Source organism: Hesperophylax consimilis, chromosome 23 (assembly GCF_061612785.1).
Source record: "Hesperophylax consimilis isolate HC1 chromosome 23, BYU_Hcon_1.0, whole genome shotgun sequence".
Taxonomy (NCBI): Eukaryota; Metazoa; Arthropoda; class Insecta; order Trichoptera; family Limnephilidae; genus Hesperophylax; species Hesperophylax consimilis.
In genome coordinates, this window is record NC_142858.1 from 11,736,424 (window position 1) to 11,760,524 (window position 24,101).

The 24,101-nt window shown below is 33.6% G+C and overlaps 1 protein-coding gene across 3 annotated transcripts in view; it reads left to right on the plus strand.

The window, feature by feature from the left end:
- LOC149412325 (uncharacterized) overlaps window positions 1-24,101 on the plus strand; it is a 542,116-nt gene that overhangs the window by 488,096 nt on the left and 29,919 nt on the right. For 2 of the 3 annotated variants that reach the window (XM_089645970.1, XM_089645971.1), the window contains exons 1-2: window positions 1,766-3,136; window positions 13,721-13,901. In XM_089645970.1, coding sequence (XP_089502096.1) covers window positions 2,357-3,136; window positions 13,721-13,901 — 961 coding nt within the window. In that variant the 5' untranslated portion in view covers window positions 1,766-2,356. Of the gene's footprint in view, window positions 1-1,765; window positions 3,137-13,720; window positions 13,902-24,101 lie in introns of those variants that run through there. The other variant, XM_089645972.1, reaches the window with a different exon arrangement.

Genomic DNA, 24,101 nt, shown 5'->3' on the forward strand with positions numbered 1-24,101 from the left:
ACAAGAGCCACTACTCCTTTATTTTTACCACACATGTTTTTTCCTCCGTCAGTTGTGATAGATTTCAAGTTTTTCCATCGAAGATTCTTTTTAATAATGGCATTTTCAACACCCTTAAAAATATCTTCACCAGTAGTTGTGCCGTGAATACTATCAATATCAAGAAGTTCTTCATACACTTCATAGCTTTTATCCACTCCTCGAATAAAAATCAACACCTGAGCAGTATCTGACACATCCGTTGATTCATCCAAGGCCAGAGAATACCACTCAAGATGTCCATTTTTGTCAGACAGTTGAGATGATATATTTTCTGCGATGTCTTCTACCCTCCGCGCTACAGTATTTGCTGACAAACTGAGAGTTTTATATAAATTTACCTTTTCAGGGCACATTTCTTCGGCTATTGCAATTACACATTCTTTGATCATTTCTCCATCGGTGAAAGGTTTTCCACGTTTTGCGATTTCAAGAGCCACACGAAAACTGGCACGAGTTACAGCCTCTTGTTCATTATTGAGTTTCGTAAACGAAGATTGCTGCGATTTTAATCCACGCTTCAAAGCTTCAAATTTTTCTGTCCGCAAACTTCCCGTATATTGTGAGTATTTTTGAAAATGTTTCGTTTCATAATGACGTTTAACATTATACTCTTTGAGAACGGCTATGGCTTCATTGCAAATCAAACATAGCGCTTTCTTATTGGACTCAATTACGAAATATTGAAAGTTCCATTGATTTTATTATTTCATAACAGACAGGTCCGCTTCATTCAGTTTCCCCAGGTGAACTGACTCGCGGTCGCCGGTTCTTAAGTGAGCTAATATTATCGTGTGTTCTAATATTTTTTTTTTGTTTTACTATATCGACTATTTAAACATTGTACATACAAAATATTATAGTGAATATATGTAGGTATAGTAAATTGTATTTCTTAGTCCTCCTCACTAGACTGTGCTGAGGCTTTGTGTTAATCTCTTTCAGCCAGATTTTTATTATTGATCATACAAATTATCTATTCGCTTCTGCTGGGGGAAGGATGTTGTGGATTTATGTTGCAAAATAAATGTAATTTCTTTTTCCGAATGTGGTTTTATGACCTCGAATATTTTTTTACGTCATTGTGATTTTACATGCTAAATACGCTGTATTGTAAAGGATTCAGTATTTTTAATAGTTTCCATTGTATATTTGTTGTACCTTTGGTACATCAAAACTATTGAAAATTAAAAAAAAAATCAAATGCGATCTGATGCGTACTTCCAGTATGGTCTTTATGATTTCTTTTTTAATTGCGTTTAGGTTATCTATTCTTAACTTTAAGAGAAAAAAAATCATCAACTTTCATACAAAAACACGCGCTCTTAGTATGATGCATAATGATGCCAAACGTCAAAGAGAAACAGCGTTTTGTCATTGATTATCATAAAAATGGATGAATTCCCAGGGTGGCGGTAACCTAATTAAATAATTATAATTAGCATGCAAAATGTAAAAAATGGCGGTATATAAATTTAGATTTTAGACCGGATAAGTCACAGTAAATTTAATTTACAAAAAGCTTCCTTGTTGAAGAAAGTTCTCTTTCGGACTGCCTGGTGTGCGAGTATTAACTCTTTTGTATTCCAGTAGTATCGCTAGACTAGTAAGTCCAAAGTGTATGTAAGGCGGGTCCCCCACTCCCAATGGGCGAAGCTTCTTCTTTCTGCCGCCGTCGAAATCTCAAGATGCGCCGCGGGCCGCCCAAATCTGTCAGAGAGGAGGGGGGACTGAAATCCACGGAACATTTTTGACTTATTTCAGTTGCGTACAGATGTTTTCAGCTCAGTCTCATTTGTGCTTGCTTTGAGTTTGTGCGGTCGCGGACTAACTACTGTAATTTTCTCCGTTCTGCGCAAGTTTCGAGAAACGCGTAAACTGTTTTACGTTCTATTATGACTGGTATTCCTTTGTTTTATAGGAATAATGTAATAATCGCATATTTAAGCATATCATTTTATTCTGTCTTTAAAGTTTGAAGCGTATTATTATTATTGCGAATAAATACTATCTCCTACGTGATCATTGTTATTGGAACAAAATACATTTTTATTATTGGATCAAAGTTTGAATTCTTTTTTTGCTTGCATATATAGTGAATGACACAAAGAACATTGATTAAAATTATAAACAAAAATGTGACACTATAAACTTATTTTGCAATTAACATGAGTTGGATGTAAGCAAAAATATATTTGGCTATGTGAAACAATATTAAAAGTCAAGTTCGATTTAAAACTATACAATCATTTGGAATCATGTGGCCGTGAAGAGTTTTGTTATTGATGCAGATGTTATAAAATGTTAACATTTTGCAATGTCAAAATCCAACCGAGCGGAGAGCAGCTGCGGTAGGAAGGCTGACAACACTCTGCTGCAGCTGCCCAATGACGTGATCGGTATCGCCAAGAATCGCCTGTCATCAATCAGTTCCAAGTTCAGGGCACCGCCTGAAATTCTTCAGAAAGTTCCAGACAACGCGAAACAGAGGAACAGAGCTTCTACTCTGAGCTACTTCAGGAAACCGAAGTCAAAGTCAAAAGGCGAGGGACCTGAATCTCCCAACATCAATGGAGAGTACAAAGAGACGTCCAATAATGGATCGAAGCCTAAGTTTAAAAGACAAATATCTATCGATATCGCGCCTTCTAGGCCGGTGTCGATGATATCCTCACCCCACAGGCGAGGCTCCATAGAACAATTGGAGAGTCCTAACAGCTTTCCGGGAACTTCTACACAAAGGTTTGGATTCTTTAACCATCATCATGAATCGTCGAGTAAAGCCCACGTGGAAGAGGGAAGAAAGCCTGCCATCGAAAGTATATGCCTCTTTCCTCGGCTAGTGTTTCCAGTTCATAGTAGCGCGATTACTAATTTATCGATGAGCGCAAACGTGAACTCTGATTCACTGGAGAGGCCGAGGAAGAAACTGTCGTTCAGGGAGCCAGAGATAGTCGAGACGAAGAAATCCCCGGCAGTTTCGTTGAGGAAGGCTAAGCTCGACATGTTCGCCGCTCTGAGTGACGTCTCCGAGGACAAGAGTGATGGAGTGGCATCTATTCAGTCTCTGCCTGTTTCTGGGGACGACGAGTTGGAGGTTTGTGCCGCTTCTTCATTTGCTCTTAGGTATAGCCAAACCACAGATGGAATATCGCTAGCCTGTTTTATTTTTAACGTTATAATTATTATTGTTATTGTTTAAACGGAACACAATGCGAATTGAACAAAGAAATCATGACGGGTGTATCGCTAGATAACTCTATATTGGCACACATTACTTCTTTCGTTTACATCCATGAATCGTCTTCAAACTACTCTTTTTTTTACTCTCCTGATGTATTTGATTTACTTGGTCCTTGATGCCTTCCTAAGGAATCCCCGACTTCTCCATTCATCCGCTTTACATGCCCACCTTAATAACCATATACTCAAAACAATAGTAGATACTAATACTGAAAGAAGGAGGGAAGCGCAACACGGCATAATAACCCTAAAATCTAAAATAATTGTACTTGTACTCTATAAGAGTATTTTTTATCGGAAAAAAAATTAAGACATAATATTATTTGTAATCCTACCAATAAGAGTACTTTTTATCGGAAAAAAAATTAAGACATAATATTATTTGTAATCTTTCCAATGAAATAGAAACCCTGCAAAGTTAAAACACCAAACTTCCAAACAATGCACTTCAAATTTACAAGTAATTTTCATCGTGAACTACGAAGCTTTGAAATATCGGAAAAAGTACTTAATTTAATAGTTACTAGCTATAAAAAAAATAATCCACTATGTTTTTTCCATAGTTTGTAATTGATAAATAGTAAGAATCAAAATAAATGAATCCGAGTAGACTTAGGACGGGTTGTTTCGGAAAATCTGAACAATTCATCAAATTTCAACGTTCATTGTCAAGTTCTGTGAAAGATTTTTTCAAGTTCTCTTTTTATTTCAGTTTTGTCAAGCAACTAGCCTACAATGATATAACAACAGAACTTGAATAAGTCTTTCACAGAACCCGAAAATGAACGTTGAAATTTGATGAATTGTTCAAATTCTCCGAAACAACCCGTCCTTAGTTAATATTTGAATGTTTTTTATTTCTTTCAAGCAACAATCATGCTCGAATATATATTTTAGAAATACGGAATAATGTTTGATGTAAATAGAGGTGTTAAAAAATATAAACTTCCTAATAATAAATAAGGAAGAAAAACCTTTTTTTGTGTTTAGTTATTAGTATATGTAAGTGAATTTTTTTTCATTGATGAATGATAAACTTCTCGTTACACTCCGATAAATACGTTTCCATCCATCGAAATTCAGGATGGAAAAAATCATTATTTGTTGACAAGCCAACATGTTCAAATGAAATTTATTACAGACCCGGCTGCGGGTTTTTTTTTCAGCACTCATTTTTTGTTTTATGACGTGAGAGCTGAAACACGGCCGGCAGACGTGCATTCGGAATTATCGGGAATTTTCCGAAAAGACTCGACACAAACACCAAAACATTCATAGTAATATGAGGAATGCATTCCTCCGTTTGTATTTTATGAAAACTTCACTATTTTAACTTGCGCACAACAATAAACTTTAATTAAATATTTCTACTTATTATCTCTTTTTCAGAAATATAAGTTTGTAAATGAGATTCCAGAGGCGTATGTGTCGTAAAACTGTGTATAAAATTAATGCAAAACTATGTACATGAAAACAGTGTAAGTTAAGGTTAAATATTGTATCTCCATCCTCCATCCTATATTGTGAAAAATGAAACTGAAATTTTGTTAACTTTAGATTTTGTGATAAAAAAATATATATTGTATTATGTGTAATCTGTACATGATTTAAATACAATATTTTACCATCTGTAATCTGTACCTGAAGTAAATACAATATTTTGGGCATGCACTTTCGTATATATTTTTTGTTAAAGATATACAATCTCAGTGTTCATAAAAAATTGCCTGGAGGATTCTCAATGTATTTTTATATGCCAATACCTTTGGGGTCATTGATGTATTATACTGGATTAGCCCTGTCTAGTTAAATTCATTTTAAAAATAACGCCACGTAGCGTTCGTCACAAATATGGAGATGAACTTAACAACCCAACTCTGTTTAAACTCCTTGTACAAGCGTTCAAACTCGTAAGCGAAACCACGGAGAATTTGTTGTCAGAGGTGTTGTAATATGGACATAATTCAAATTTAAATATTTGGAACTGGGTTATTTTTGTGATTGAAAAAATGAACCTGCCCAGCATAGCTGAGAAGCAAAATAGCTTACTCTAGTCCAACAAAAGGTAAAACGCAATGCACAGTGCCCATTTCGCATTGCGACACAGTGCGTGGGCCTTTTCATAAATGTGCACGTGAACCAAACCAAAATTGTGTTGGGGTTATTTTTAAATAAATATGCCGTGTCTAGTCTAATTTAGTCTATGTTTGGGGTGGTAGGTTTAGGAAAGGCAATATCTTAACCCAAACAAAATATTGGCTATCTTTAGTACTTAATTCTTTAAATTGGAGATAAATTATTTTAAATATGAAATTAGGAAACATGCTTGGCTGATATATGCGAAATGAGTAAAATTAAGAAAGGATGGTTTGGGCAAGTAGAGCAGATGAATGAAGAAAGGGGTGTAAGAAAAATAATATACGACGCGAATTTGGTATTGCTTTAGAAGTCGGGTGAGCCCGAGGAAGACATGGCACGATCTAGCAAACCATACAATGGGTCATGCGAAGAGTCTGAATTACAGAAGGGTATAATTTGAATGAATGCGTGTACCAAGATAGAGTTGTTTGGGGTCCATCCTCTTTGCTTAACGGTGCGATAGTTAGCTATACATATAAAAATTACATAAAACAAGATATTTTACGGAATTTCGTTTTATTTAATTTAATGATCAATTATTTAGTTACATTGTAGCAATGGCAAAAGCAGCAGTTTAAAATAAATAAATAACAGGAAATCCAACTGCCCGGAGCCAGTGGGACTATGACATCCTTCATGATAACCAGAGATGTACTTTATTTCAAATAAATCCATTTCAAATGGAAATGCAAAATGCAAAATGGGTATTTTCCATTTTGCATTTTAAATGCTTTTCTAAAAACCATTTTGCATTTTGCATTTTAAATGCTTTTCTCAATGCATTTTCCATTTTAAATGCTTTTTTGCAACATTCTTCCTACTATCTTCACTCATATTTTTTTCATAAGCCCCAAATATCAGTCGGTCCTCAACCTCGCTATGAGAGATAATTTCCATTTGTCAAGTTGCTCCCTGGTAGGAGCCCTGGTAATTGAGTGATACCATTACAAAAAAATACTGATTCAAATACTGAACATGGGGGCATTACGCTGTAATAAAATGTTAGATAGCAGCTTCTATGTTTTTACGTTGGCAACATTTGTCCCGCGCAAATTTTTTGTGTTTCATAATCCGTAGTCGTGGCATTTTTTGATTTACCATCATGTAATATGTTTGTTCTACATTGATGTCCATTATTAAATGACAAAACAGTTTAAAAATTCTATAATTATTTTAATTGTTTGACCTGAGAAACCATTTTGCATTTTCAATGCATTTTGAAAATAGGTATTTTGCATTTTGCATTTGAAATGCTTTTCTAAAAACCATTTTGCATTTTGCATTTTCAAATGGAAAAGTTTTGACCCATTTCCATTTTGCATTTCAAATGGTTTTGGGTACCCATTTTGCACATCTCTGATGATAACTATGTAGTCTTACTCAATATAATGGAGAAGGGGGAGATGGTGAAGGGAAAGGTCAAGATATCCAGAAACCTGGCTGTGTGGATCTGGTTACTAACTCAATGTTTCGATATTGAAGGGTGGTCTTTCACCAGGGCGATAAAAAAATATCTTGCTTCCTCGAATTTGCCTCAAATATTATACTACATAATATGATATTTGAGGCAAATTCGAGGGAGAAATATATTTTTAATCGCCCTGGTGAAAGTCCATAAAGTATCTTGTTAAATGTTATTTAATTTTTATAGCTAACCATAAATATAAAAAAATACATATAACAAGATATTATAGACTTTCACCAGGGCGAAAAAAAAATATCTTGCTCCCTCGAATTTGCTTTAAATATTATACTACATAATAGTGTTGTGTAAATTTTATTTTACTCTCATTTTTTTTTGCTCAGAGCCGAGATTGGACGGGTTGTTTTGCAGTTGATTTTCCATTTCTGTGAGGGTTCTATTCAAGTTCTGTTATTGTATAATTATTGACCAGTTGTTTCACAAAACTGAAATGATGAAACAACTCGATTTGAACCTTCACAAAACTTGAAAATCAACTATGAAAATCGATGAATTGTTCAAATTCTTTGAAACAACCCGTCCTAAAACTCTCGACCATGTAAGTCATCATTTACAATATATTTTCGATAACACCAGATCATAAATATTATTAATAAGAAGATCCCCATGAGGATACATAAAACTTAAATAATTTTGCTTAGGTGAATAATGTTACAAAAAACTATAAGTTATAAACTATTAAAGACAATAAACCAATGACGGCCTTCTTTGTTAAGGAGTAAAGCTCTCAACGTTGCGCCCTCAAATGCCAGTGTGCGTAACTAAATGTTATTTGAATATTTAGTTTTATTTTACAATTAATTCATTAAAATAATACATAGTGTATTTTCAGCATGTTAGAAAGTGGAAGATACTGTCAGTATCGCCCTGATTAAATACCATCATCCAGAATTGGCTTTAATGAACTAGCAGCGGATTTAATAAAAAACATGTATTTTTAAAATTTTCTATGAACCCATCATTTGCAAATTTTAAAAAACATCGCATTTGCTAAATTTCCATACAAAAATGTTGTGCCATGTTGTTCATACATTGGTACTTCATAATATGGACCATTATTTCGGTAAATAATCCCTTTTTAATTGGTCATGTCGAGAGCTGGAATAAAAAAGGGAAAAATAAATGAGACGATGCGTGAATTTGTATGAATGAGTGTGTACTGATACAGATTTGTGTTGAAATTATTATATTTCACATAGGTTATTGTTTTTAATGACAGTAAATAACCAAGTAGTTACAAAATGATCTTTCTTATCGAGGGTACGTAGATAGGATTAATTATTGATCTATCTATTACATTTTTTTATCATTATTCACGACAAGAGATTATATTATAGACGACGCATTGCAAGGAATGGCGCCAGCCTATATATCGGAACTATGTATCCGACAAAAGTTAAGCAATAGACAGCTTACTCTAAGGTCAGCAAATCTAGATGTTAGTAATCGTCTAATCTAACTTTCTAGGTCCAATCGAGCTGTTTACTATGATCGTTCTTTTAGTGTAACAGGCACCCTCATCTGGAATAGATTTCCCTAAGCTCTTACTAATCTCCAGAATTTGGCTGAATTTAAACGGGCTTTAAAAACCAAAATTATTTAAAAAATCTTACAATTTATAAATTTTAACTTCTTTTCAATATTTTATAATAAGCCATATTCTAAAACTTCCGGTAATTATTTGGTTTCGGTTGTCTCCTTATTGCACCTTTTTAAATAAAGAAAATTCTCATTTCTGAGCACAAACTGCCTCCTGTTTTATATTATATTTTAGTTTTAATATTCGTGTTTTGTCCTGTCCTGCTGTTATTGTTATTCTAAGTTTTGTCATCACTTTGTATAAACAGTGTATTTAGTGTTATAATATTAGATCTGTATTGGGTAAGGCACACTGTAGGAACAATTTTAAGAACCACTAATACTGAATTACCAGTTTTTTATACGAGTTAAATAAATATAATTAAGCGCACTTGAAGTGAAATGACACTAAACATGCGCTATATAAATGCCATGTTATTATTATTATTATTAAAAGGATTTATCTATTACAGCTACTTATTTTCAATGTACGATATTTCGTGTATGTATAATGTATATATACAGGGTGTATCGGCACGTACCCGACAAACTTTAACCAGCTATTCCTTAGCATATTTGGAGTAAAAAATCTTATGTGCACTTTGCTGTCCGGTAACGTTTTTTTTTAATAAAAAATTTATCATTCATATTTTCACCACATGTCACCACTGTTTTATCCTTTGTCAAAGTTTGAAAACCCATCTGGCAAATATTTTATTCGAATTCCGTTGAATAATGCACGTTTGGCGCATATTGGCGCACTTCTACAATCACAACGAAATGGCACGGCACCATTCGTCGCATTTTTAACTATTATTATTTAGTGTGTGCGAAAGAGCGAAGACGCTTTTTGTCATACTTGCTTATAACAGCTGTTGAACACGAAACGCAATGCCAATGACAGTGATGTAGTGTGGAAATTTGATTTTTTTTGTTTATAATTGAAAAAAAAATGTTACCGGACAGCAAAGTGCCCATAACATTTTTTACTCCAAATGTGCTAAGGAATAGCTGGTTAAAGTTTGTCGGGTTAGTGCCGATACACCCTGTATATATATATATAACTTGTTGATGGTCTCACTACAATTCGGCTAGAAAACGATGGCAGAATTCCCGAACTGCAAATAATGTTCAAACTGGACATTATTTGAAGTATATACCTCGTTATACGACAAGTCCTTACCATATTTCATATTGTTTCCGTGGTCCATTGCCAACACATTATTTACCACATAAACATATTTCGAGGAAATACGCTACTTTATAAGTTTAGTTTACTCGACAATTTATCTTGAATTAATGAGTTCCCCAAATCCTGAACATACGACAACAACAACTGCACTTATTTCTGGTAGACTGCAGCAAATTCAATAATGCTACGATAACGGTTTAACGTTGTTAATTTTTAACATTGTTAGTGCGTGTTGTAATAAAACACGGTGTAAACCTGAACAATTTTTATGTAGGAACTAACTTTGTCAATGTCTAGTTTCACAACTTTCTCACAACTGTGAAATGGTGCATTATTACTCTGTTTTTTACATTTTAATAAATTACTCTTCTTTAGCCGAAAATGGAGAAACGTGTTCCTGATACGAAATAAAATAAGATTTATAGAAACACAAAATTACATAGGTCACTTCTTTCTGCTTGTTGTTTTGATTAAGCGTAGCCAAGTCCCTTTTCAATTTGACCATTATATAATTTTTTAATGATAAACTTAACGTTTATAAGACAAGCTTCTCAGTGGATACATAGCATCTGACCCACAGACATAGGAATTAATAGACGAGAAGATAATGGCGAGGGGTAAAATCAACTGTTGAAGAACGAAGGGAGTAAGGCTGACTGTGATTCGTCAATAAATCAATCTGACAGTAAATAGGCATCTCGCATTATAATATCACCATTTAGTTCTTAAAAGTAAAATCTGCTTTTGAATGAATAGACATTTTTACATGGGAGCGCAAATTACTCGCCACGTTATGAACTAATTTGCGAAGTCCAAATTCGGCAAAGTAAGGCAGCTTCTATTTTCAGAGTCGTAGTTAGTTTCAGAGTATTTAGTTAAGACACTTTTACAAATGTCTCATAATTTACTTACCCCAGTAAACAACGATGAGCACACTTGAGAATCGCTACATTGTGATGTGATAGTATATGATTCTAAAACTGATCCATATAATACGGTGTGAATAAGCTTAAAATAAAGTAAAATAATGCTTACTTATGGAATGTAATACGACAATTGGGTTTATTCTCTTTTTCACATCTATTTTTACAAGTTTTCATATCACAAGTCAACATTTTGCCTTGTTATTTCGTAAAATGAACCGATGATGCCTCGACCATAGTTCGCACAAGAATGATGACGTCACGTTTTCAAATTTCACTTGAGGCCATATGCGAGCCCAGCCGGCTAAATGGAACCGGTATGGGGAGTGGGGATAATACGCTTTTAATCACTTAGGGCAGGTCTATTAATATTCATATGTCTATGATCTGACCGGACATCAGAAGGCACGGGTTCAATTCCCGTTGGCGGCATTTATTTTTACTCGGGAGATATTTTCAATTTGTATTAGTATTTCGGATGACTAATTATTGCTTATAATTATTTGACCATTATACATTTCGTCTGTTTGTAAATTTGTTTTTACGTTCCGTTTCAATATGGACTTAATTTTAAAGATTCAGTTCAGATTATTTTATATGTGAAATCATCGTGTTTATTTTTTCTTTATTATGGTACCTACCTCCCTAAGGAATGTTTGAAGAATTGTCATTGAGGGTTCCATGATAAATCAACACATAGACAATTAAACACACCTTTAAAAAGTGATATGAAGTCATTAGAAACTACGAAAAAAAATTTAAACCTAACCTAACCTAACCTACTTAACCAGTTAATAAAGTTTTTGTTTCATCACTTTCCATGACTTTACACAACTTTTTAAAGATGTGATGAATTATCATTTTGATGATTTATCCGGTCACCGTCATTGAGATATTTAAGTTTCTTTGAATAAACTGTATAATACCTTATTTGAAATAATAAAATGTAACTTAAAATCGTTTTTAATCAAGCACGTGGGTATTTACGATTTTTGTTTAGTAAATAAGAGAAAATTAAAAACTTATTTTTTTTACTTTTCAAAGAATGAATAGTTTATGGCAAAATTAGGAAAAAAAAATGGTGACACGAATAAAACAAAAAAATCTACCAAACGCCCACAGTTTCTAATTCTAATTTTAAGTTTTTGTTTTTTTGATGGCTTCCATGGTCGAGGGGTAAGACTCTCGACTAGCAAGCCAGAGGTCGCGGGTTCGAATCCCGGTGTGCGCAAGAAAATTATATTTGATTAATTTTTGTTATTTCACAATTTACTCATTTAAAATAATATATAGTATATCTGCGGCACGTTCCAAAGTGGAAGATACTCTCAGTATCGCCCTGGTGTAATACCACCATTTAGAATTGAAACGTTGCTTTAATTGACCCTATCTGAATAGCCAGGTTCTTCCCCACCTTCCTCTCCCCATCTCCTTCCCTTCCCCATTACCTATAGCCAGACAACATACCCCAATTGTGGATGCCATAGTCTGTCTGGATCCAGACGGTTGGTAGCAGTTGCGACTCTTGTGGGGTTTCACATAACCGACAATATCGCTCGAGTATTATTTGATAACACTTCCGAGCACGACTGAAGATCGCCATCGAACACGTGAACTGTTGAACAATCAAACAACAGTTCAAGTCCACGTTCGATGGCGATCTGGGGACGATAACAAATAACAAACATGTCGATAAAAAAAACTTCGATATGCTTTTACTGGGGGTTCGGATCTTTGGACCAGCGCAAGTTTGAAAAAATCTTATATATTTCGTATTTATATTACTTAAATAGTAGAAATCCGTGAGTTCTATATTATACTATATCCATCAAACGTACTAAGCAATCTTTTCTCGTGTTTGATTAGATTCGACTCTGGTTGATGTTTTAATTCATGTTTTGTAAATTTGAACACAAATAACCTTTTCATTTAATTTATTTTTAATTATTTTGCTATATTGATTTTGTTTTATAGGTAGTACCTAAAATTTAGTACGCGATTTTTGCAAAATCACAATTTTTAATGTATTTTGCAACTGAAACTATTTAAAATGCTTGCAAGTTATATTCTGTATGTGTTGTCAATTGTCAGGTCGATATTAATAGCCAACTAGGCAGATTGCGTTTTCTAAGGAACCAAATGCCCTTGATGTTTTTCTTATATTATTAATAATATCACTGTGCAAAGAGTAAACATATAATAGAATATTTGTATTGTCTCTTGATAATTTGCCGTATTACTCCTTGGGACCAGGAGACATTTTCTTGTGTGACTTCTTGTAATGTATTTATTATCAATTTTTAAACATTTTTAGGTTTTGTGTCGAATTTTTTTATGTATTTTTAATTTTTTTTATCTATTTGAAATAAAATTTGAATAGTTTTTTAATTAATATTTTTTTACTATTAAAAATATATCAAATCCAACTATGGTGAACCGTTTCATTAATCACAACTATAAACAATCTATCAATACCTATGAATGGCAATTTTTGTGTGTTCGTTCACCTACTTACAGACTCAAAAACTAATCTAATCTCGCTGAAAATTTCGACTTGAAAGTATGTTCTTCTTAATTTCAAGAGCGTTTACAGAGTGTTTTACATGGCAGAAGAAGTCAGGATGCATGAGGAAGACGCATTATCTTTACATTTGAATGTCCAAATAGACCAACAAAACTTATAAGTTTACGTCTAAAATATAATTCCTATTTATAATCATTTCCGATTTTATTTCCGGGTTAAATCTTCCCATAGGAAAAACTAAACCCTCAGACACACTTTTCCACAAATTATCATCTAGTCAATCAACATTATGCAAGTTCATTATGTAAGCAAAATAAATACAAAACAATACAAGAACAACACGTCAACCCACCAGAGATCAAATGGGAAAATAATTCACCGACTCCAGATATTTTCATATCAGAGGGTTTGGCTCGGTAGAACTCCTAACAGGGCCTATAAATCCTACTGATCCCTCAACATAAATATTTAAAAAATCTTTCGTTATCCTACATGTATTTAAAATGACTGATTTTTGCATTTTCATATATAAATTTATTGATAGTTCTAAAATTTAATTTTAATTTTAATTTTATTAAAATTATGTTTTTTTATTGCAGAGTCAGGCAATGAGGATAGTGAGGACGGTGGGGCAGGCCTTCGAAGTATGCCATAAGCTGTCTCCGGACGCGCAGGTCGAGGCTGCTTCCAGCTCGGCAGCCTGCGATATCAGCGAGCAGGCAGCGCTGTCTATTTCGGACAAGATCAGCGAAATTAGCGACCGGCCGCCAATCAAAAAAGGTCAGTGCCTGTACATGCGATTTAACTATGGCAGTCCTTCCGCTATAAACATGCTGTTGTAACCTCTCTCTGTGTGAAGTGCATTGTTTACGAGAAGCAGGGAAAGTTTGCGTTGGGTACAAGCGATATGAAATTATTATGACAGTCCTGCCGCTGAGAGATCCATTGAGACATTCCCTTTGGGCTACGTACGTTGTTCGTGAGCAAAAAGGAGAGTTTATGACAGATCTTCCAGCGGTATGAATATATGTATCTTGTAATTTACACAATGCATTTATGTCGTGGCATCCTGCCACAGAGAGATTCACTGCTATCTCTCCCTCTGTAAAGTGCGTGGTTTATGGAAAAAAGCTGTAAGAGAACTTTCAGCGGTATATATATTTCATGCATAAACTCAATGGTTATAGTTATTTTTCTGCTATACACAAAAAGAAGGAGATAATACAAAGGAACTGTCAAAGGTATGCCTATGTTGTGAGCACTAGACTTTCATTTCCATTTGCATAACTTTATATTGAAATATGATAATGATAATAAATATTTTGTCTCTTACAGAGAATGCACTTCCTATTTCCTTGACTTTACCAACTTCACCACTGGCAATTTTCCGTAGTGATACTAACTTTACTTTACTTTAATGCGAGATTGTTCCGCCTTTTAGCGAATTGCTCTTTAATCTATGCAATAATTGCGATTTGCCTGCGATATCTATCTACACGAATGCAATTTATTAATAGCCATCACAATATTTAGACATAATCATAGATTTAATGAAATATACTGAAATATGATGCAGTATATTTTAAGTTCGAAAGAAATAAAATCCTCATTAAAATAAGGATTGGTTCAAATTGGTCCAAGTCAGCCATTACTCAATCTGTTATATAAAAAAACACGCTAATTATGCCAGACACATTTATCGTAAATCGTTGGATTACAATCTGTTTATAAAGTAAGAGAAACAGTGTTGAACCGAATAGGTCATGTGCTGGGAGCTCTCTTTACAAAAAATTAAATGAGTTGGCGTAAATTTACGCCAATAAATTCCACGTCTCATTATTTAGTATTTACAGTTACTGTCTGTTTCTTTTAAAAGGGATAATTGAATAAATATATCTTTTTTCGAGCAGTTTAAACAAACAATTTGATTTAATTGCTAAATAATCGTTTAGAATTAGGAGAGGAAGATTAGGATTATTTTCAGCCTAACGAAGTTCACAGGCAACGCGGATTGTTCTAAGTTCAAACAACATAATAAATCATATTGAATTGTGGTTGTTGAAGTCAGCCTACAGTTTCCAAGTCGTTGTTTTTAAATTGGTGCATACTCATTTTCTTCACTAATTTTTCTAATGAGTTTTCCGTGCTTAGAAAGCCATTGAGCTTAACGTGCTTTTCACAGTTAAAACAAAGCAGATTTTTGTTTTCAATTCAATTTCAATGCCGGCAACACGGGCGTTTATTTTATTTCAGTCTTTATTTAATTTAAGCATTAGGTACTGTTTTTTTCTCATTTTCAATCCTAATTTTTGTGGGTATGTGTAATATGCATCGGTTTACGTTGTAAAATGATGTAAACATGATTATTTCATTGATTTCTTGAAATTGGCCGATTCAAAGCAAAGCTAGTTTCTGACTGTATCATTTCATAACAGGAATAGTCGGTAGGCCTCGCTTTGGCTCCGTGATATTTTTGCAGTGAGATAAAAGTGGTATCAAAGTAAAAATAACGCGTTCACTGTATTTCATCAATCTGAATTGTTTTATGTTTAATCAATACTTTATTCTTAGATACAATCGATCAATACTTCAATCGTTTCTGGTTAAATTCAAATTAATGAACTGTGTTTGAGTATATAGGTAGGAGAGTATATTTTAAGAAAATTTAATGTAATATTTGCGACTGTTTTTGTATTTTTTCAGTAGATGTTAAGACGGCAATTTGCGGCGATGCAAATGGTTATTAGAAGCGAAATTTATTAAGATTTTAAAGGTATTTAAGTATATTATGATTTTGAAGTGAAGTAAGCCCCCTTTTAATTGTATTTGAAGTAGATGTAATGATTTATATATTATTTACAACGTTATTGCTATGTTGGTCCGACTCCCACAGCGAATGATGAAGTTTTACGAGTCGATAATGTAATTTATTGGCAACGTGGTGATGGCACTAAAAATTAAAAAAAATAAATGTTCGGTCTATCGATAATTGGGAATATTAATATTTCAATGATTTCACGTAGACTGCTTCCTCAGCAGCGACTTGCCATTATTTGCGAGTCGATTTTAAAATAGCTCCGACTGGAATAAAGCTCTCGATAATGTCCAAATAAATAACTGTACGAATAATATCCGCGCCTTATTATTTACGGACCAAGAGAGCACGCGGTTTCCGAGTTCCACACTTTACGGCAAGCATTTCTGCGATCGTAGCACTTGGTTAAGAGCTCCTGTCAAATATATTTTGTGAAATTGATGTAAATTTCGTATGTGACGTTTGCAGCTGCGATTACAGTCACGTTCCATGGAAATTTCGCTCGGGCTCATGTTTTCTGCCAACAAAACTAAGTGTGCAATTACGCTTTTTACTGCCATGGAATTTATTTTCAAACGCATGTTCGAGGGACGAGTATGTTCGTTTCTGAGCTTAACTTAAGTTAAGTTTCCATCCAAATTTCTAACGTATTTTGTTATGTTTTATTTAAATTATTTATTATTCATTTTACTACATTAACTCTTTTAATCAAATGATTTATTACATTTATAGACATAGTAAAATTTCAGAACAAAAAGTTTCAAAATAATTTTATTGCACATTTCTAATAAAATTGATTCTTCTCCAGATCCAATTATGATACCAGATTCAATCGAAAGTTAGGTGAATGCAGAACTTTTATACAACATTGATGTTAGTTATGTTGCAATACTCAATTTATAACTTTCATGTAATTCATTAGATCAAACATTATTTTTAAATCTCTGTTTTCTTGAACAGAGATGTATTTTTTGTCTGTATTTCATCATGTTTTTTAGTTTATATCCACCCAAGTCCCATTCGAAAAGCCGTTTGGGTCCATTTCGCACTACGCTCAACCACACAATTTCATAACATTCCATTCAATTAAAGTCGTTTAGTATTTAAGAAACTGAAATGCACTTGCTAATTCGCTCAATAAATACACTCTTACATGTTTTATCAACAATTATACCGTTTTGTAGTTGCTCTCAAATAACAATTTGGTATAAAATTAATCAGAAATACGCATAATATCTTTAGCAAATGTTTATTTGAAACGCGCAAGGAACAGTGTTTATGAGTTTAGTTGGCCCCGCTTTATTATCCTGCTCTCCTGACCATTTATTAATACACATTCTCGGAAAGTAAACATGAGAAGTCATATGCTTTAATTAATTCTGTACTTGAATAAAGTCACTTAAATATATTTGCGCCAGTCTGACATAATGTATTCTCGAGGATTTGGTGGCATCCTGTCTCATCGCTACGACCACGACAAACCCGAAAATGACGACATTTGAATTAAATAAAACTTTATCGGATGTATTTTTAGAGGATTCATTTTCGCAAAGAAAAGGTTTCGAACTGTTTTCCGATAATAACTACGTGGTGGAGACAAATATGCAACAACGATGAAAATAACATCAATAAACCAAAAGAAACTTGCTTTTGACCTTCTGTTTTTCAAATCATCTTGCTTCTTTTTTCGATGGTAAGACCTTTAGGAAATGGGATAAAAACAAGGGAGAGAGCAATTTAGGTACTAACCGTATTGTTGGAATAACCATAAAATTGTTTCAATATTCAACAGGTATTAATAATATATTTCAAAAATTTCATTTTTTTAATTTTGAAAATGTGGTAAAATTCACCAAAATAATATATACAGCGCCCTAGAGGTGATTTTGCACAAAAACGGCGCTATACAAATCATCCAAAAATTATTATAATTATTTACTATTATTATTTTACCAAAATATCTAACTATTATAAACATTTATATTTCAAACAAAAAGCTTTTCTCTAGCAGCCATTTTTAATCTAAATTAGTCTAGCCTAAATTGGATGCAAAAATAGCAACAAAGGATTTTAAGGAAATCAAATTATTGGTTTTGTATAAAGTGATGGTAAGCAACCGAAAAAAATGGCATTTTTTATCAGTGGTTATCTCGCTCTTATTTAATTTATGCTAAATTGAAAAAAAAAATTTAGTTCTTGAAATGTTCAGCTAATGCCGAATTCATTGTGGATATAGAAAAATATTTTAAATATGTTTAAATACCCATACAATAATAGGTTAGTTGTTGAAATGTTCAGCGTACGCTGAGTTAATTGTGGGGATAAATAAATATTTTTAAATTGTTTAAATACCTATACAATAATAGGTTGGTTATTGAAATATTCAGCGTATGCCGAGTTAATTGTGGAGATAAATAAATATTTTAAAATTGTTTGAATACACGTGCGTACTAATTTTGTTCAAAATAAATGTTTTGCACATTGCTAGTCTGGAACCAATACTAGCAAAACCACATAGATCGTTTCATCAATATATGAATATAGAAATTACACAAAATCTCTCTTACTTATTGAAAAACATATTTCAGCCTCCATACCCAACTGTCTCGGGCTTAACCTTGAGCGCCGCGGAAGTGTCTAGAGTCTAGAAGATTTTGGCATTTAAAAACATTCGCACGACAGAAAATTATTTTCAATATAATACAAGAAGGAAGCAGGAATGTTTATTTTATATATAGGTACGTTCGATTTTCAAGGAATATTTCACTGAACACGTCAGTGTGTGCGGCAGGCCCATCTAGTGTCGAAGTCGCGGTAGTGGATTAATTAGCTTTTTCTATTGTTGGAACGCTTTTCTACGAACATTATTTTAACTTGTCTCAAATAAATCAGAGTTAGAACAAAGCGTAAATCTTTTATTTCTCCATCCTCTTTTCATGTATTTTCTTCAAAACATCTGATCATGTACTTGACCTACTGGTCGTGCCAATGTCCTGCAGCAAAAATATAATTTCATCATAATATGTACACTTTTGACGAGCATAAATTTAACAATATTTTGTTTTGTAATAAAAATTAAATGATACGACGCGTAAAAACTTTATTTATTTATTTGCCAAATAATTTTTAATTGATAAATCTCTACAATTTTTACATTACTTGAAACTAGAATTTTTTTATGCATTTCTAGAGATCGCTGATCTGTACTCAAACAAACATTTGAAATATTTCAACAAATACCGTATTCTTCGACACCTCATAAGAAATCTTCTGACTGTATTATTGTTGTAGTGAAAAGCATCAACAAGGCGTTTTTATGAAGCGTTATCACATATGTATTTAAACGTAGATTTCGTTTGTGTGTAAAAACACTCCGTTATATTCTATTAATAATCTCGCATATTTATTAAAACATGGCAAATGTCGACCTTGTAAGTCATTCAATTTTCAAGCTTATTTCCTCTCTAAGTCTGCACTCAGAGTCCATTAAGAATATGTCAAACAGCGTGCTGGGAAGCGTATTATTTTAGAAATAGGTATCAGAGTTATTTCGGTGCACATTATTTAACTCTTATCTAAAGTTAAATTCCGTCGCGTCATGATCTAAATACGCCCAAATCGTATTGAAATTAACGCACTGGCATCATTTACTTGTAACTTGGAGTTTTGACGGCGTGTTATAGTAATTAGTAAGTATTTACCTATGCGACGAATTAAACACACAATAATGATTCCTCACTCTTCCAGAGTGCGAGAGTCTCAAATAATTATTTTTAATTTGTCGAAAAAAGCGTTCACTGTGTGGCTTAGCATTATAATTAAATGAAAAGTTAAAGTTATACACCATGTCAACTAGTTTCGGCTTTATCTTAAATTTCCTCAGGACAGGATTATTATAAACCAATCAGCTTTAAGTAAGGCTGTTAATTTTTTAAATTTTCTTTATTTGTAAATTTTATTGCCAAATCACAAGATTACGAATTTTAAACTTGGAGGATCTTTCAAACTGGAACGAGTTGCAAATACAATATGCACTCTCCATATATTCAACTTAAATTCTGTACTTAATTGATATCGACTGTATATTTTTGTATTATCTGCCGACGTCAGGTTTCAAACTCGATAAGTACCTATCCCTGGATCCTGTATCCAAGATCATGGTGTGTGATCATTATGTTCCATGTTCCAAGAGTATCAGAAGAATTATTGTCATTATTTTCATTTTGTGAAAATATTCCACTTAACCCACAAATTAAAATATATTTTTACATCCGATACGATTTGAGATTTTCACGGCCAAGTTTTACAATGATTTATTTTTGGGTTATTATTCCATGTTGTGGTGTCCTGTGACGCTGTCAAAAAAATCACAAACAATATTTTATCATATTTCTCATCTCACACCAGTATTGTAAAAATGGTGTCTATTTAAATATATTATCTATAACCTACGTATTATTTTTACTTACGGCATTCAAATGTCTTTGTATTTATTATCTTTCACTGTCTTTTCGTACGTTTCATAAAAATAACAGCGTGAGCTAACGTCATCGAATTGCGCCATGATGGACACCGATATTACAATTTCAGTTGCTGAACTATTCTCGATAGTGGATATATTAATACATTGATGTCATGACTGGTACCACTGATTCTGATCCACTGACAATTTTATATATCTGAAATTTACACATTCAATAATATGTTAGACGTAGGTACCTACCTAAATGATTCCATTAAAAAACTTACAAAAAAAAAGAAGTAAGGTATACAAAATGAAACATACATTTCTGCAAGCAATGATTTTATGGTTTTGTGATCTACACTTACTGCAAATAGACATATTATGTATCCTATAATGAAATATATTACGTATGAATCTGGTGCAAAAGGATGCTTCGCAGAATTCGTATCCCGAATGAGCTCTAATTTATTGAAGTATTCATTACACGTTTACAGAATCACAAACTCAATTATTAGGAGAAACATCGTTCCCCAAATGTAGCGTGGCGTCGTTCGGTCTAACCGGGCAATCAAGCTCTTTAACTGCGCGGGTAATTGCACCTACGTCCGGGTCTAGATTTAGGCACGATAATAATATTATTCCTTTTGTAATATTGTTGCTCAACGGGCTGAATTGTTGCTAGTGTCGCAATACTCGCCCGTGTCCGTAGCCCGCTCCGTTTTATTCCGGCCCAGCGGCGGCTATTGTTGGAACGGAACGGTACTGGTGCAGATATTGTTGTGATATTCCTTGGATATTCTTATTTATATGCGGGAATACATAGAAACATTCGCTTTGCACCAGAAAAATAGTCGTAAATGTAATAATATATTACGCAGTATTAAAGTAATACAGCAGTCCACCGTGGAATCTGTCACAGGAAGTGCGAGCGTATCCTGAATACACTAGAAATGATCCTTGTATTTTGTAATAAGAATGAATAATCTACAATATGGAATTGAACTTGGAAAACGTTGTCAACAATGTTCCAGTGAGTAGAAAATTAATTTAAAAATTTGAATGCATATAATTTTGATAGACGGTAGGTTTTGTAAAATTGAGGAAAATAATGATCAACTTATGTATGACAAATATAATAATTAAGAAGATAAATTGGTTATTTATAGAGTATTCTTGAACCTTCATTTCGAGAATTGATATAACGAAAATGAATATAGAATAACAGTTAATAATTTGTTGAGTAATGTTGAAGGACTTAGCTAGCGGAAGAATTCAACTCAAAACAAATGAATGGTAACCTGAAACCTTTGCCAACTCAGCTGCCAACCTGCTTACAACTGTATCGACTGCTATAAGCGAGCTAAAGATATTTAAATGAGCTGGGTGGTATCTCTCTAAAAGGAAGCCACCCCCTCTCCATTCGGAGCGAGGGAGTAAGTTTGTAAACTCTACACGTGTACTAGATGAAAAGGAAACTTTTTTTTAATATTTTTTTTTTATATTGAATACCTCACAAGAGTCCCAACTGCTCCCGTCTGGAGCCAGTGAGATTATGGCATCCCCGATTGGGGGATGTTGTGAGGCTGAAGGTACGTGGGGAAGGGAAAGAGGAAGGTGGGGAAGTACCTGGCTATTCAGATCTAGTCACTAAACACGGCTAAAGCCATTTGGAGCAACGTTTCAATTCTGAATGGTGGTCTTACACCAGGGCGATACTGGTAGTATCTTCCACTCTGGAACGTGCCGCAAATATACTATATATTATTTTAATTAATTAATTGTGAAATAACACAAATAAATCAAATAAAATTTATTTGCGCACGCCGGGTTCGAACCCGCGACTTTCGGAATGGCAGTCCAATGCGTTACCACTGGACTATGCCGGCCGTCAAATTTTTACCACTAACATGGATGGGAGAAAATGTACGCAATGTATCCCACCTGCTAATGAGACATATCGTATCCGTAACATAGCTTCACAATTTCTGAATAGTAATTAAAGTTGTATTTGAATTTGATTTGAAATACAGCGTGGGTATGAAGTAAATAGGTACTAATAAGCCACTGCCACCACAAAATTTACAAATTGACATATTCTACTGCTTTTGTGATTTGACAAGATAATATTTATTAGACGTGAGATGATGGCAAGTAAATTCCTTGTTTTTTTTGCTTACATTAGAGGACTTAAGAAATGAGAAAATATTTCAAAAAGTTAATCAAATATGTTTAAATTGCCTCTTCGAGATTCAGAGATACACTTTTCTTAATGTGATTCCGCACAATATTTCAAAAGTGCATTCCAAAACGATTCTGAGAATTTTACACTCGCAATTGAGACGATTTTTCACAAAAGTGGCGCTAAGCAAATTTTCCAATTAATATTACTATAAAAATTGCCTCTAGTAAACTTTAAAAATCTTTTAGGTACAACGATTATAGAACCAATACACATTTTTACCTCGATTCAACAGACTAACTGACGATTTTATTCATTGACAACAACTCAACGACTTAAAAACAACTAGATTTTTCGAAGAAGTTCCTACTCACTTGCACAATATAGGAAGAGGATAAAAATGATTTGTTTAAATAAGTGTCAAAGATATCGATCAAGTAAAAATATTGAACAAAACGGCGATCACGAAAATAAAATGGCAGAGGACACGGACAGACGGACAGGACTTATAGCCCATCGTCATCGCCAACTCCATCGCCATCACCATCGGCTAACGGCTATAAAGCGATATGCCTTCTGAATGCGTGTGATTAACTGCTCCGCGAATGACGCAAGAGCAGTCACAAAGACCGGCCAGGTACCGACTCCGAACACACGATTTAGCGTTATTTATTTACGGGATATTTTCATTTTAGCGCTACACCACTCGCCTCGTACTCAAAAGTCAAATAACGCCAATGACTGATGAGCCGATTTATGTTTATTTTCGGTTTCAGCAAAGAGCACGACTAATTTCATTCTACTGAGATTAAATGTTGCGCTTAGTTTTGGTTTAGACTTTAAACCTACGTTCCTTTGTGGTTTATCCAAACTTTGAATACTTCAGGTGAGATGTTTCAGGTATTATTGATGGTGAGAGATTTTAAATGCAACTCATTCATGAAAAAACTTACTAAATTATGTGCGTTCCTTGACAATAACTAACAAACTTTCTTTCTTTTTTTTGGAAACTCCACATAAAGAGTTCAAATAATAATATAAATACGTACATAATAATAACTTTAAAACATACTGTTAATAAATATTGGAGGTCTATACTGTTAATAAATATTGGAGGTCTTTATTTCGCAAATTTAGAAATCATACGTTATCACTTGAGATGAGACAATACCCTAAAATAAAGTAGGAATCTTAACGATATAATTGAAGCAGCCATGCACGAAAATGTACAATGTGCGGCTCTGGTATATTGGACAGACCTGCGGTGAATTTTCTCTTGCAAAATTTTGAAAATGAAGTGGTTATCTTAACGACATGAATTATAAAGTCACGTATAAACAATATTCGGTGGGCAGCCCGGCGTAAAGGATGGATCTACGCTCGAATTTGACCTAGCAGGCCTAGAAAATTGATCTTTCCTTGGAGGTATATTTTAATTATTTCTGATGAATGTTACTAAAATCTCGAATGTTTCTACCGGAATTCTTCGGGAAGTTACTAATTCATCGTCTGGAAAAATAA